Source organism: Sturnira hondurensis, unplaced genomic scaffold, assembly GCF_014824575.4.
Source record: "Sturnira hondurensis isolate 20B ecotype Veracruz unplaced genomic scaffold, ASM1482457v3 Scaffold0010428, whole genome shotgun sequence".
Lineage (NCBI taxonomy): Eukaryota > Metazoa > Chordata > Mammalia > Chiroptera > Phyllostomidae > Sturnira > Sturnira hondurensis.
Window position 1 is genome coordinate 143,407 of NW_028083059.1, and position 15,019 is coordinate 158,425.

Here is a 15,019-nt window from a genome sequence, read left to right on the forward strand (position 1 = left end):
TCACAGTCTTCAGTTTTTCCTCTATTTTGTGACCATTCTCAACCATTTCTGTGAGCATCCTGATTACCAGTGTTTTGAACTCTGCCTCTGATAGGTTGACTACCCCTTCATCCCTTAGTTGTATTTTTTGTGGAGCTTTAATCTGTTCTTTCATTTGGGCCATATCTTTTTGTCTCAGCATGCCTGTTATGTAGTATGGGGTAGATGTAGCCTTAGGTGTTCCCCAGGATGGGGTAACCCGAGTAGCTGAGCTGTGCTATATGTGAGAGAGTAGTCCTAGAGGGAATAGTGCCCCTTGCTAGGTTCTTGGCTGGTGTTCAGTCACTTCCCCCACTACCCACGAGCAAATTTGGCCCTCCTTGTGCTGATTCCTGGGTGGATGGGTTTGTGTATGTTCTAGAATGCTGTGTGTCTCTGCAGTGAAGTTTCTCCTGTGGCCTCAATCCCCACAGTTTTTTTCAGACAGTGGTTTTGAGGCTTTGTCTCTCCACAGTGGTACCCCGGGTTGCACAGTCTTTCTCTCTCCCCAGTTGTTCCTACTGGTTTATCAGCACACAGATGTAGAGTGCCTGATCCACCAGCTGCCTCCTCGCTAGCCTGGGTCCTCCAGCCTTCACCTTGCCACATGTCCTTTCCACCCTGCTGCCTGTCTCCACCCTCCCCACTGGTCTGGATGAGTGTTTCTGTATTAACTCCTTGATTGCTGGACTTACATACAGTTTGATTTTTCTGGCAGTTCTGGTTATATTTTGTTTTTAAATTTGTTGTCCTTCTTTTGGTTGTGTGAGGAGGCCAAGTTTATCTACCTATGCATCCATCTTGGCCGGGAGTCCTCCTCTGTTGCCACTTTGAAATCTTTGGTGTTCAAGCATTCTTTTTCCTTAATTTATATTTGAAACTTTTCAAATATTCATTAAAGTAGAGTACTTTTTTAATGAATGTCCGAGTGCGTACCAACCAATTTCAGCAGATCTTGTATTTTGTTTTTAAAATATTTTATTTATTTATTTTTAGAGAGAGGGGAAGGGAAGGAGAAAGAGTGGGAGAGAAACATCAGTGTGTAGTTGGCTCTCATGTGTCCTCTACTGAAGACCTGGCCTGCAACCTAGGCATGCGCCCTGACCAGGAATTGAACCGGCGACCCTTTGCTTCACAGGTCCATGCTCAATCCACTGAGCTACACCAGCCAGGGCCAGATCTTATTTTATCAGTTCTCCACACAGATATATTTTCCCCTGGAGTATTTTAAACCAAATCCCAGATTTGTTATTTGTAAGTATATATATATACTTTTTCAGTGTCAGGTTCTTCTCTCTGGATTGAAAACTCCTCTTTTATGACCATAAAACAATGAGACAAAGATTCAGACAAAACAGCCCCAGATCATACTGGATAAACTTTACGTGAAGTTTTGACCTACTCTTTTTTTTTTTTAAATATGTATTCCCAGGAACCATAGTATTTTCCATGATCAGATTTACTATGTTATCATTTATTTTCAGGTGCATTTAGATTTCCAGACTGGTTCACTTACTATAGAAATCTTGCAAGAGTTGTTTTTGTTTTCCTTTTGTAATATATTCATGAGGTAATCTGTTGAAACAGCCTTAAACTACCTGATCCAGCCAGGGTCAATGATACTAACAGAATTGGACATTAATTATGAGTTACATAAATCATGATTAATGTTAGGGTGTTTTCTTCTTCCTAGGTAAATTATTTTTAAGATTTTATTTATTTTTAGAGAGAGGGGAAGGGAAGGAGAAAGAGAGGGAGAGACACATGAATATGTGGTTGCCTCTCACATGGCCCCTACTGAGGACCTGGCCATGCGTGTGCCCTGACAATGAATTGAACTGGTGACCCTTTGGTTCGCAGCCCGCACTCAATCCACTGAGCTACAACAGCCAGGGCTAGTGTCAGGGTTTTTTTAAAGTAATTATCCTTTTCAAGTTTCTAAGGCAGGTCATTATTTCAGAGTATTTGAAGTAGAACTGAAGTTTATGGGCTATTGATGGATTTGGAAGAGATCAGTTCTAAAAAAAATTGTTTTTCTGATACCACATATCCTTCCAACTGCATTTTTCCAATTTTCAGTTCTTTGCAGGCCCACTTCAGCACATTATAGAGGTAAGAAAATTTGGAACTGGAACATCAAATACATTCATACAAGAGGGGATGATAACTTTTGAACACTACAGTAGTAAGATTTGTTAGTGCTCTACTTGTCACAATTAAAAAGCCTAAAATTTGTTAATTTCTGCTCAGAACAGAAGGGAAATGTGAAAATTCTATGTCTCTTCAAAGAGTGGTTTAAAACTGCCCTGGCTGTATGTCTCATGTGGTTGGGGTCTTGTTCAGTGCACCAAAAGGTGGATTTGGTCCCTGCTTAGGGCATGTACGGGAGGCAGCTCGTCCCTGTTTCTCTCCCTCTCTCCCTCCTCCTTCCTCTTTCTCTAAAAGCAGTGGGGAAAAAGGGCTTTAAAACTGGTCTAAATTAGACCTCAGTGGAGGTATTTAATAATCCTGATATGAAAATAACAATTTCTGTTAGTGGTCTTTAATCAAGACAGATTTTGCCTTGAGTAAACCAACCCAGTCTTTCTTACTGCAGAGTAGTCAAAGAATATTGATACAGAAAGAATATTGATGGTAATCTCCTATTACCATCCCAGCTCTCTCTGCTGAAGAACATCTTATTTTAACGTGTATCACCCAGGCTTTTCAAAAAATGTATTTAAAAATATATTTAGTGCTTTTTGGATCTAAAACTTATCAAAAGATTAGACATTGAAGGGGAGAATTTCATGAAAAACTAGAATATTTAATATGGAATTTTAGATACTGCTCTGCTTATCTTAAAGCTTAGCTAACTTGCCCTGATCTGATAACTTCGTTGGTTGGAACATCATCCTGATTGTGGGTTTGATTTCTGGTCGGGGCCCAAGCCTAGGTTGCGGATTTGATCCCCATTTGGGGAGCGTACAGGAGGTAAGAGATTGATGTTGCTCTCTCATTCCCCACTGCCATCTCTCTCTAAAATCAATAAGCTATTATTGGGAGAGAATTTTTTTAAAAAGAATTAAAGCTCAGTCAGCTCATTTTAAGGAAGGCTTCACAAAGCTGGAATATTTTAGGCAGTTTATTATAAAGGCATGACAAAAATGGGGAAGAAAATGTTCAAAGAAGTGATAGAACGCTCAGCTCATCACTTCCCATACTGTGCATTACTAGCACTCTGAGTTGGAATTTAGTTGGCATGCGTAATATTGGCAATGTATTTGATCTGTCTTTGCTGACTTACTTCATATATTCATTCACATATTCAACACAATTGAATTAACCTTTTTTGTTTATTTTTTTTAAGGTGCTGAAGGAACAGTACCTTGGTTACAGAAAAATGTTCTTGGGAGATGCTGTAGATGTGTTTGAAGCCAGGCGAGCAGAAGCCAAGAAATGGCAGAATGCCCCCAGAGTTACTACTGGACCCACCCCTTTCAGCAACATTCCAAATGCAGCAGCCGTTGCCATGGCTGCAACTCTTACACAGCAGCAACAGCCTGCTACAGGTCTGAATGCATTCAAGTTATAGCTTCTTACTGTTAAAATGCAGAACATTTATGTGCATTTTTATGTCTTCCTCATGTTGTTAGCACTGACGAAATTTCTATGAATAGCTATTCCAATACAATCTAAAAATTGTGATGGACACAATTATAAACATACCTGATAAAAAATGCAGGGTAGTCTTAGCAATAATTATATATCAATGGGATATTGAATATTGTGAATTTACTTAATGTTATTTGCTGTATTGCTATAAATGCCCTTTACAATATGGTGTTTCACTACTGAATTACACTTCAGAGTAACAGACTCTAAAATTGTGATTGTATCATTTGTTGTTTTAAAGTCAGATAATCCAGCCATACGTTGCATTTTTTTATGTATGATACTGATAGATGGTGCATTATTTCCTCATACATAGACACTGACATTCAGGATGAAGTATGTTTTTATAGACTCAAGGTGTGTTGAAGATCAGTAGTTTTGTTTTTTATATATATAATGACAAGAAAGAGTACAGGACCTCTAAACCAAATTTGGAAGAAAATACACGGTAGACTTATTTATACCTTTTCAAAATAGAGCAGTAGCAAGAACAGGAAAAGGATTGTTTTGAGGTTCTTTGCATTGAACATTAAGAAGTATGACGTGGAGAGTTGAGCAGATGAAAGTCATTGGTGAGATACTGTAAAGCAGATAATTTTAGTCCTTGGTTTAATTCCACTTCTCATGAGAGAAACATATTTGTGGTGAGTTCTGCGTTTAGTTTGGTCCTGTGCCTGTCAGAGGTTACTACCTGTCTTTACTCCTGCAGTTCCTGTTTTGTCAGGTTTAAAGCTTGACATAAAAAATAAATCTTAATGGATATTGATTTTATTTTATTCATTCATACATTTTGAATAATGCTTACTGTTCTACCACATTCGTTCTTTTGAGAGTTCCATATAGTACATCAGTAAATTATAGTATAAAAAATGTTTTAAAAAAGAGAGAGAGACATATTTAGATTGCATTCAGGCTGCCTCCACAAGGGAGCATTCTGTTTCTCTCTCTCTTGGTAGTGTGAAAAATTGTTCTTCACATTTGGAGGTGACAGAATTGACTTCCCATCAGTAAATCGCTGCTGATGGATTTACGCCAAATCCTCCACATTCCAGGGCTGGACCCATGTGAATAGTGGCTCACGTAAGCACTGTATAGTATCTTCTGGCTGGAGCATAGGATTCTGTTCTCAAGTCATAGAGAGAAAAAAGTAATTTTGAAGTTGAATACGTATCAATCCCATAATTATTATCCCATAATCAGTTCTCGTGATTAATTAACCAATTAATCAGACTAACCATAGTACCATTTTACCTTTTAGGGCCAATATCAGTCATAAAGTAGATCATATGAGCATGGGTTTGGCTAAATGTTCCTCCCACATAAGAGATTTTCATTCTAAGAGAGGTTTATAGGTTTTCACTCATGCCTTTTGGACTTACGGACATATGAAGGTACATGTTCATTCTAGAAATATGAGTGCCTACTATGTGTTAGGTTCTGAGGATACAAAGGTATGGTCTTTGTATGGCGATGGAGAAGAATATAGCTTAATTTAGAGTAATCAAGTTGAGGAGCCTTTTGTTCATGTGCTTTAATTTTGTCTGTGATTCTTACCAGGTTTGGGGGAAACTGACTGCTTTCTCTGTTCTTCGCAGTTTTGTAACCCACATAAAGATTTTCTAATGGGTGGTAGGAGTTGTAATTTATCAACCCTAAATGGTCTTACAGTGTTTTCATTTTGAGTTGTACGAATTTTTAGAACTGAGAAGCTAAAGAATCATAATAGCAGTTTTGCATTATGCCTTCTCTTTTTTCCTTTTTTTAAGGTCTCCAACGCTCCACAGTTCATTCTTTTATGCCTATCCCCATTACGATGTTAGTTATTTTAGTCATGTCACTACGATAGCAAGATTTATGAGGTCTACTGATACATACTGATTTTATGAATTGACACCCTGTTTAGAAGCATCTCTATTTATTGCATCACGCAGTGACTTACTCCTTATGTCCTGTGGATTTGATGAAATCTTTTTAAGTACCAGTAACAGGTTTTCAAGACCATCGAGATGAAGCTAGGTAAAGCTTGTGTGCTATTTTTATATATCACTGTTGATCTGTGCAGAATTTGAGTCGTTAGGCATTTTGTTTTTATTTGCATATGGATTCTTGACTTCACTAATATAAAAAAGGAGATAGCTTCTTAGGCTACACTACCTTCTGAAGGTTTCGGTGTAGTCTTTCTTGGAGGTGCAGGTATGCACTTAAGTGACTTCTTGATCATTCTTACATGTTTTTTAGTGAAGATATATAATAGAACTTAGGCCTGTGTGATTTATGAGTATTGCTTCTGAAGGCTGAAGAGAATTGGTGAAAACCAGCAGGCTATTTATGTATGAAATAATCATCAATACATGGATAAATTACATGATATAACTTGAGTCCACATACCAGTGCTTCAGAAGCCTCTTAAAAAGCCTAAGAAATAGAGTAGGCTTTTTTCAGTATAATTTTAATTTAGGATAGATTGTTTTAAGCTGAGGTACTGGGATTAAGTTTTGCTGTTGTGTTTTGACACTTTTAAAAGTTCTTGATGTTTACATAATAAGACTTTTCTCATGTGACTTAGCTGCTATTTTTAAGGAGAGCTGAAAAATTTTGTTAGGAATTCCTACTTTCCAGCATTTACTGCAGGTTTGGACATTGAAGGTGTAGTGTTCAATAGGAAACTTTAAGTATTTCTCTTCAGTTTCTTGTGGTTTTGTGATTTTGTTGTATTTAATAACCAAAGGAACATTCCCCACTAAATCAGTAAGTACAATTTTAAAAATTGGGGTAAAGGCATTTTTTAAAAAAATATTATGATTTTAAAATATGATTTAGGAATAATCGGACTAATTATATTAGGCATTTTGAGTGGTCATTGAAAATTATAATATATTTTAGCACTTTAGTACTTTCCCTGTGAATGCAGTTTTCCTTTTAAAAAGGTAGAATTTATTCTGGAAATATGAATTAACAGTATTAAACTTGATTTTGTTGTGTGTTAATATATTATATGGTAACTTTTGTAAAATGTTACTCTACATGAAGATTTCACTTTGGGCAGTCATTGGGGTATATTATTACTAACTTGATTTTATTTATGGAACTAAGAGCCTCTTATTGAATGACTATTAAGATTTCGAAATAGACTTCTTGAATTGTTTACGTAAATTTACCTGAAGGATTTAGATTCTGCTTTCTAATAGTGGAACTAATTTATATGGTGGCCAGAGTGTAATATATATGCTAATACTTTGGCATGGTAGATATTTATCATGAGTCTTTACTATTAAAAATGTTATACATTTACCTACTAGTTTTTATAAATGATGTTGCCTTCAGAATTTGCTTGAAGGCACCAAACTCAAAATGTCATGTACCTGTTGTGCAATGGAAAGTCTTGTCATCTTTAGAGTTCCTTATTACCTATATCCTAAATATCGATGATTAGAGTTACTCTTAAAAATAGAGCCACACTCAACAAAAAGCATGTTATTTGAGTAACTCTTACGACTTTTAGGGCTGAGGGCTGGGGTGTGCATTGTTCTTTAGGGTCTTCCACCACCAGTGCCTCCTGGTAACATGTGACACCTAAATCTCTCTGTTAAAGAAACTGGACGTGTGTTTTCTACATATTATTTTTGTTAGAAATAAAGTAATACGCTTAGTTTCTTTTTCTTAGTTTCTTTTTCTAGTAACATTTTACAAAAGAGCTGCTTGGCAAATATTTTATTCTCAAATTGATCTCAAAGTGGATGTAAAATTTTAAATCCTTTTTTAATTTATTTTTAATAGTAGTATAAGAATTCTGGCTGCTATTAGTTCTTATTCTTTATTTTCTGGGTGGAAGCTATTTGAAAAGTCCAGTTTTTGTCCCAGTGTAGAAAAATGTAGTTTTTCAGTTTGGTTTTTTTTTTTAATGCTTTATAATTGACACTACCTTTGGAATATACAAACCTCATTCATTGAACAACTTGAAGGCTTTGAATTCTTTGAAAAGTTTAAATTTCAATCTGTATATTACTTTGGCAGATCCCTCAACTTTGAGATGCACTGATCACTGTGCTTGAAAGACAAGACTGAAGATTGTACTATGAAATTTATTGGATAGTTTTCATAAATTATTTATCAAATGAGAGATTTTTAGATTTTTGTAGTCTGCTTAGTTGAGAAAAAATGTAGTTAAAATGAGAGGCAAGTTTGATGTTATTCTTGCCAAACAAACTCAGCCAAAATCTTTCAAGTAACAAATGGGAAAAGGATGACTAAATTGTTCTGCATCTGAATACATTTCCCAAAATGTTGGAAAGAAATTTCTGAATTGAAATCTTGAATGTATTGAATCTGTCAAGGTACACAGCGGTGCCTTTGTAAATGTTCATTATCTATCTTACTTAATCAGGTGATACGTGGTGTAATGTTGCAGAGCTTAACAATAGAACTCAGTTATCACTTTTTGTGAACAAGTTGGAATTGTCATGTTACTGTGTAATTGATTTGCTTTAAAATGAACAATAAATTTAATAAAATAAAACATTGTCTTGTTTTTTATCTATTTATTGTATATATATCGTTTATATTTCATATAAGAAATCATGCCTAGTTTTTTGGGTATTCTTATGAAGTAACATGATAGTTTTGCAATGTTAGTGTCAGTCTCTTTTGCTCAATCGAGACTTGACTCTAACAGTAAGGAGCTTGTTTTAAAAAGAAAAAAGTAAAAACCTTTACTGATTACACCAACTAATTTTACCAGAAAAAACAAGTGGGGAGATCTAAGATCATTCCGGAAGTAAAACTGAAAGAACTATAATTTGCAATACATTAAAGATTTCAAATTATTTAGCAGGTTAAGCTAACATTCATCTTTCAATGCAGTGGGCCTTTTTGAATTGTCTAGTGTGAACAAGTTAAAAAATTGGGGAGGGTAGATAAATCAGTTGGGACAGATATAAATTAGGCTGGGGAGACATCCTGAAAACTAGTTTTAGCAAAAAGAATTTGTTGAAAGTAATTACTGTTCATTTAAAAAACAATTTTTTAAACGTTAATCTTGAAAGAGTAAGGCAAATTTGTTTTTTCCCCCCCTCCCATTTTTTTTTTATACCAGGGCCACAGCCATCTCTGGGAGTTAGTTTTGGAACGCCATTCGGCTCAGGTATTGGCACTGGCTTGCAATCAAGTGGCTTAGGTTCTTCAAACCTTGGAGGTACACTTTAACTTTTCTAATAATTGCATTGGACTATTATACCTTTGAGTTGATAATAGCCTGTAAACATTTTCTGAGAGGATCTACTGTTTGGAAGTTAAGTTTCCATCTGGCAAAACCAATTTTCCAAACATAATCAGTGCTTTATAGTATTAGATTTAGAACCTAAAAAAACGATTTCATCTGTGAACACTAAATATTAAAAAGTATAAAATTAAGTTGTAGGGATGTTCTGTATTCAGTATGCTGAAATATGAACTTGAAAATTATTTTAATAAATTTAACTAACTTTAGAAAAATTAGTAGTCTTAATATCAGTTTGGAGTCCAAACTACTTCTGGATATACATTCTCCTAATCGTTACCTTCTTTTTCTGAAAACGAACACTTTAAATGGGGAAATAACTTTATTATATGTTGAACAGTTCAACTTTTGTTTATTCCTAAGTACTTTTGGCATATTTGCTTATGCATATTTGTATATGTAAGCAATGAAATGTATTTTAATAGTTTCATAAGTTAATTCTAATTAGTAAGGTAAGTCTGCAAAAACATGCTAAATACAAATGCATCCATAATTGTCCGATGTGGATGATTAAAAATTAATTGTGTTTTATGGAGCACATTGTCATAATAAATAAGGTTTCATTATTTCCACTAAAATATATCATCAAAGGAGGGGAAGTTTGTAAGCTTTTATGGTTACTTAATGTAGTAGGCCCTATTAGGAATTACTAGAATGATGACAGCATAATTCTTGTGATCTGTAATTCGATTTGCTGTCATATTTCTTAGAATTAGAGGCAAAAAGACGGTCAGATTCAATATTTTAGATAAAGCTGTTGGGAAGTAACCTAAGAGGAACTCGAATCTTATTTTTAAACACTTGACTTGTAGAAGAGTGAAAACAAGTCTTCAAGTACCTTAGCAAAGTCTCCTCTTGAACTTTATATGATGAAAATTATTTTTCATTTAAATTGTGTATTAAGAGAGAAAACAGTGCTCTCACTCCCAGTTTCTCGTTGTTCTGTTGGATGATGCTACGGCAACAGCAGACGAGGCTGGGGCAAAAGGAGGCTTTATAGTTGTTAGCGTGCAAACACACAGTTCATGCTTGTATTGTTTCCCGTCGTAACAAATGGAAACCTGCTTCTGCCCACCCTGTATTACTGAGTAGATTGACTATTACATAGTTTTGCAGATTTTCATTGGTAAAGGTTCTTAAGTGAAAATGTTGAGGTAAAAAGAGTAAAGTCACCTTGAATGTGGAGAAATGCCGTTCTCCGCATTTAAATTATTGTGTGTGTCGTGCTTATTATGAATTTAGACTTCTTCAAAATGAAATATCCCGAAGTAGATATGTTTATATCTATTTGACTAAAATTAAACTTTGAATGGTCACTAAAATGGCCACTTTGAATGGTTCATGTGTAAGAGAAAATACTAAATGATCTTGTTTTTTATGGCCTTATTCAAAGTTACTGATGGGTCATAAATTTAATCTAAATACATATAAATGTTTCATTTCAGAATTTATCTTGTTTTTTTCAGAAGTCTTATGCAAAGGAATAAATAACAGGCTTTCTTCATAAGGCCATGTTTTTCAACACTGTACTTTTTAGATCTTTGGTAATTGGGGGTTTTGCTTGTCAGTACCCTTTAACCTGTGTTTTACGTGCCATTGTATATTTCTCTATTGCCCTTCCACTAGGATTTGGAACTAGCTCTGGTTTTGGATGCAGCACCACAGGGGCCTCCACATTTGGATTTGGAACAGCAAATAAACCCTCAGGAAGTCTTAGTGCAGGTTTGTGTGTTTCAGCCTGAATTTCAGACAAACTTAAAGGTTTCAAAGTATTTAATTTAAAAGTATAAGTATTGTTATTTGCATATCCAGGGAAGATCCCCGATTTAGTTTCTAACCCCTGGATGAAGAACGTAGCATTATCTCATAAACTAAATGTCAGATTTATAAAATATTTCTTACAACACTTACTCGTTTGATAAAATAAATAATTACATCCCCTATTAACTAAGCAGAGATTCCTTTGAACCCCCAAACTAGCTTCATTGTTAAATAATTTTCTTCATTAATATAAAATGAACCCGTTGTGCTTAAGTTTTAACCCAGTTTTTATTCATTCAGGAGAATGATTTCTCTTCCAAAGAGCTGTTCTTTAGTTATCACATCCCATCTTACAGTTGAGTTCTTTGTTAGTTTTTGAAATAGGTGTAATCTTTTGACTCTTCTAGTAGAAAATTCCAATTCCAATTCCATTACTTTTGCATTTTCTCTATAGTTGTGAATAATGACTTTTTAAAATGTTCAATCCTTAGGGATAAGAAGTATGTCTAAAATAATGATGTAGTACCAGTTAAATTGTGTTAATTGAGGGGATTTGAAGGAAATTCTGTTTTAATATTAAATACTATTTAAAATCAACAGTTCCAATAGAGTAAGATAGTAGAATTTCAGTGGTATCAGAATTATAATATAAAATGTTAATGTTAACTAGACAGTAATATTACTTAATCTTAGTTACACAAGAGCTCTTATTACAAAGTTAAAATAGTAGGTACTACTCTTCAGTGTATTCCTTGTCCTCAAATTGTGGGTTGTGGTTTTCTTGGAGAACTTAAAATTGCAAAGTTGTGAGAGTCTTCGACATGTTCATGAAATGTTCCTGGATGGGCTGAGGAGGAAGGCACCTTGGCCTGCTGAATTCCCAGCAAAGTGCCCGGCAACTGAAGTCTTCGAGATGTTTCAGTTGTGCTGAAGTCTTGATTTTGGCCTGGACCACTAACCTTCTGTCTCTAATGGTGCCACTAAGTTGTTTGCTAAATTATTTTCCTATAAAATTGCATGTGAGGAATTTAGGGCCATAAGATACTTAACTATTTTTATAGATGACATATTCCTGTAGCTAGAAATTTACCTCTCATCCCCATTTTTTTATATTTGTTTTTTGTGACTTCTGATATGAATATTCTTTTCCTTAAACATAAGGCTTTGGCAGCTCAAGTACATCTGGGTTTAACTTCAGCAATCCTGGCATCACGGCATCAGCTGGTTTGACATTTGGGGTGTCCAATCCTGCCTCTGCAGGCTTTGGAACAGGAGGACAGCTCCTTCAGTTGAAGAAACCTCCAGCTGGAAACAAAAGAGGAAAAAGATAAACATATAGGTTGATGTGTTGAGAGAATCCATTGCAGCATTGTTTATTCTGAGTCTATTTTTCTAAAATGGATGCAGTAATTAAATTGCATCCCAGGAGATTTCTAAAGTTTTGATATTTTTCCCTACTCGGGAATTTGAACTTTGTTCTAATTTGCCATGCTAAACATCTTTTTTCTTGTGAATTTGAACCCTAGTTGTATATTTTTCTTTATTTCAATTCTCAATGTAAGAAATGTTCTGATTACATCACTGGTTGGTAAAACCTACTATTTAACCTAGTGTTAACAGCAACGTTTTTGTTGATACAGTTTACATTATTTGGATATATGCACATGTGTTTCTTATACAGATGATATGAACTCTAGGGCCTATATTAGAATCAGTTGGTTTCTTGATAAAGGTCTTTTGAACTACACTGCAGGGCATCTTGTGAATATGTATATAAATATATACAGAATAATACACACAATTGTGTGTACATATAAAATATATATTTACAGACGTACAACTTTTGCCTCACACTGCTTCCCTTTTCTAAGGGTCTTCCCTTTTTCACCCTTGCAGCTTCAAGTCCTCAGTGCTCGTAGAGTGATGAGCTAGAGGTGCCAGGTTATTGCAGTTATGTGCTCAAAGACTTAGTGAAATGGTTCCCGTTGTAAATATTTGACCTACTCAACTGTGTTGCCCCTAGTCTTCTTCACTTTTGTTTTTCACCTCCACCTTTAACAGCTGCTGTTAAGTGAGAAATGCTGTAAAACTCGTTGACCAGGTTTTAATAAAGCTTACTATCCTTCATGTCCTCATATTGCCTATATGAGATGTTTTTTCATTTTTGAGATGAACCTTCAAGAACATATTTGAACTCCAGACTGGTGTTCTGGGGGCAAAGAGCTTTAAGCCAAATTGATTCTATGCAGGTGAAGGATGCACTATGACTTTGGTGGAAACTTTTCTAGCTATTCCAATACAGAGTTTTTTCTTTATAGGGCTATTGATACTCACACCAAATGGAGTGGCTCATCAGCCTCTTAATGTCTTAAGTGCTTAATTTGGAATAGAGAGACAATATATTTTAAGACAAAAAAAGCATTTGTAGCAACTATAAACTACTCCCTGTTTTAACAGAGTTCCAGTAATAACACATAGGTGTGTCAGGTTGCACCTGTGTAATATTTGTATTAGTACCAGTGACGTGGAGTGGGTGAAAAACAGAGCCCTTGGAAAGAGAACTGCCTTAGCCATGATTTCAAACGGAAACCATTAGGTAGATGTATGTGTCTTTCAAGTACAGTTTTCAGATGGGATGTGAACATGGAATTTCATTGAAAATAGTTTAATTTTTTTATGTAGAAGCTTTTGTACATAACGTGCATCAAGTGAATGTTTTCAGAAGCGTTTCACCGAGACACCTTTTTCCTAAAATAGGTATTGCATAAATACGTGTGCGTGTGCACACACATGTGCACCATCAGTGTGTTAGGTTTGGTTATAAAGGTATTGTCGAATCCATTTTATTTATCTGCTTATAGCAATGATTGGCTTTTTGGAATTGAATTTTTCACGCCTTGATGCATTAAAATACAGAAAATGCTTTGTTCTGAGCTCTAAAGCTGTTTTTATTTTTGCACACTTCTCTAATACTACAGTTCCCAGAACCAGATTTTGGGGAAGGGTAGTAAAACCTATGATTTTGTGTTTTGAATTAACTGTCAGAATGAAATACACAGTTACAACAAACTTTTTTTAAAGACTTTGCATTGTATTGCAAAAATCTGAATATTTATATTTCTTGTTTTTTCTTTATATATTTTACATTTTAATATGTTGAACCACTGGAAATTTGTAACAGATCAATTTGTGATAGAACTTTAAATGTGTTGTCATTGTCTCCATTGTCTTCACTTTGTCCAGAGCCTATTATTAAGTAAACAATAAAATTTATTGTGTCAGTTGCTTTGAATCTTTATAGATGTTAGTAGTTCTTAATATGTAATTTTCTAATTATTGCTCTCTTATTCTCTTTGGTTGGTTTTTAGTGTTTCCACTGGTTTATACATCTTGCTTAAAAAAAAAATAAAGACTGAATGTAAGACAGTATGTTTGAGTAAAAAGTAAAATTCCCCCTCAACTCCTAGTTTCTTCCCCAGTGTTCACTTTTAATGGTTTGGTGTATATTCAACATACAAATATGAATGTTTACTCTAATTTTTCTTTTCTCTCATTTTCTCATATTTTCTCATGCTCTCTTAGATCTTTTTTTTTAACAAATGGGTTAAAAATCTGTGTGACTTGCTTTTTTCCCCCTTTAATGATATATCATTGGCATCTTTATAGAAGTCCCTGCAGATTTACTTTTTACCTACTGTTTTGTAGCATGAATGAACAGTTGGATTTTTTTCCACCTAATACTTGTTGGTGGGCAGTTAGGTTCTTGCCAGTATTTCAGTATTATAGAAAAAGCTGCAGTGAAGAACCTTTTGCATGGTTGTTTGGGCTTATGTTTAATGTTGCTTTGGGATTGATTCTAGAAGAGGAATTGCTGAAAGGACACACAAATTGTATGTTTCAATGTCAGATTGCCTTCCAAAAATGCTATATAAATATACACTTCTGCAGTTTGTATGTGTACCCATTTCCCAGCAATCTCTAAATGTCGATATTGTCAATCTTAATAAGTACTCGTGAGGTGAGCTTTCTAATATATAAACATTCTTCACTTGCATGTTAATATCCTTTGTCTATTTTCATACCAGGTTATTTGGGAAGGTGTTAAAAATGATTTATAGATCTCTGTAGATAATAGATGTTAATATTTTTCCTGTGAGATAGGATGGATTGGAATCTGCTAGTTTCAGAACCCTGTCTTGACCCTGTAAGATCTTGGGCTACTTACTTAACTTTCCTAGACCTCAGCTTTATCATCTGAAAAGGGGATAATAAAGATGGGTGGGTGGTTCGGTTGCATAAACCCCTGACACT

The 15,019-nt window shown here is 34.9% G+C and overlaps 1 protein-coding gene across 1 annotated transcript in view; it reads left to right on the forward strand.

The window, feature by feature from the left end:
• NUP58 (nucleoporin 58) overlaps window positions 1-13,989 on the forward strand; it is a 49,046-nt gene extending 35,057 nt beyond the window's left edge. Inside the window, exons 9-12 of the mRNA XM_037058816.1 lie at window positions 3,353-3,569; window positions 8,765-8,863; window positions 10,574-10,669; window positions 11,870-13,989. Coding sequence (XP_036914711.1) covers window positions 3,353-3,569; window positions 8,765-8,863; window positions 10,574-10,669; window positions 11,870-12,039 — 582 coding nt within the window. The 3' untranslated portion in view covers window positions 12,040-13,989. The remainder of the gene's footprint in view (window positions 1-3,352; window positions 3,570-8,764; window positions 8,864-10,573; window positions 10,670-11,869) is intronic.
• Window positions 13,990-15,019: the final 1,030 nt, after the last annotated feature.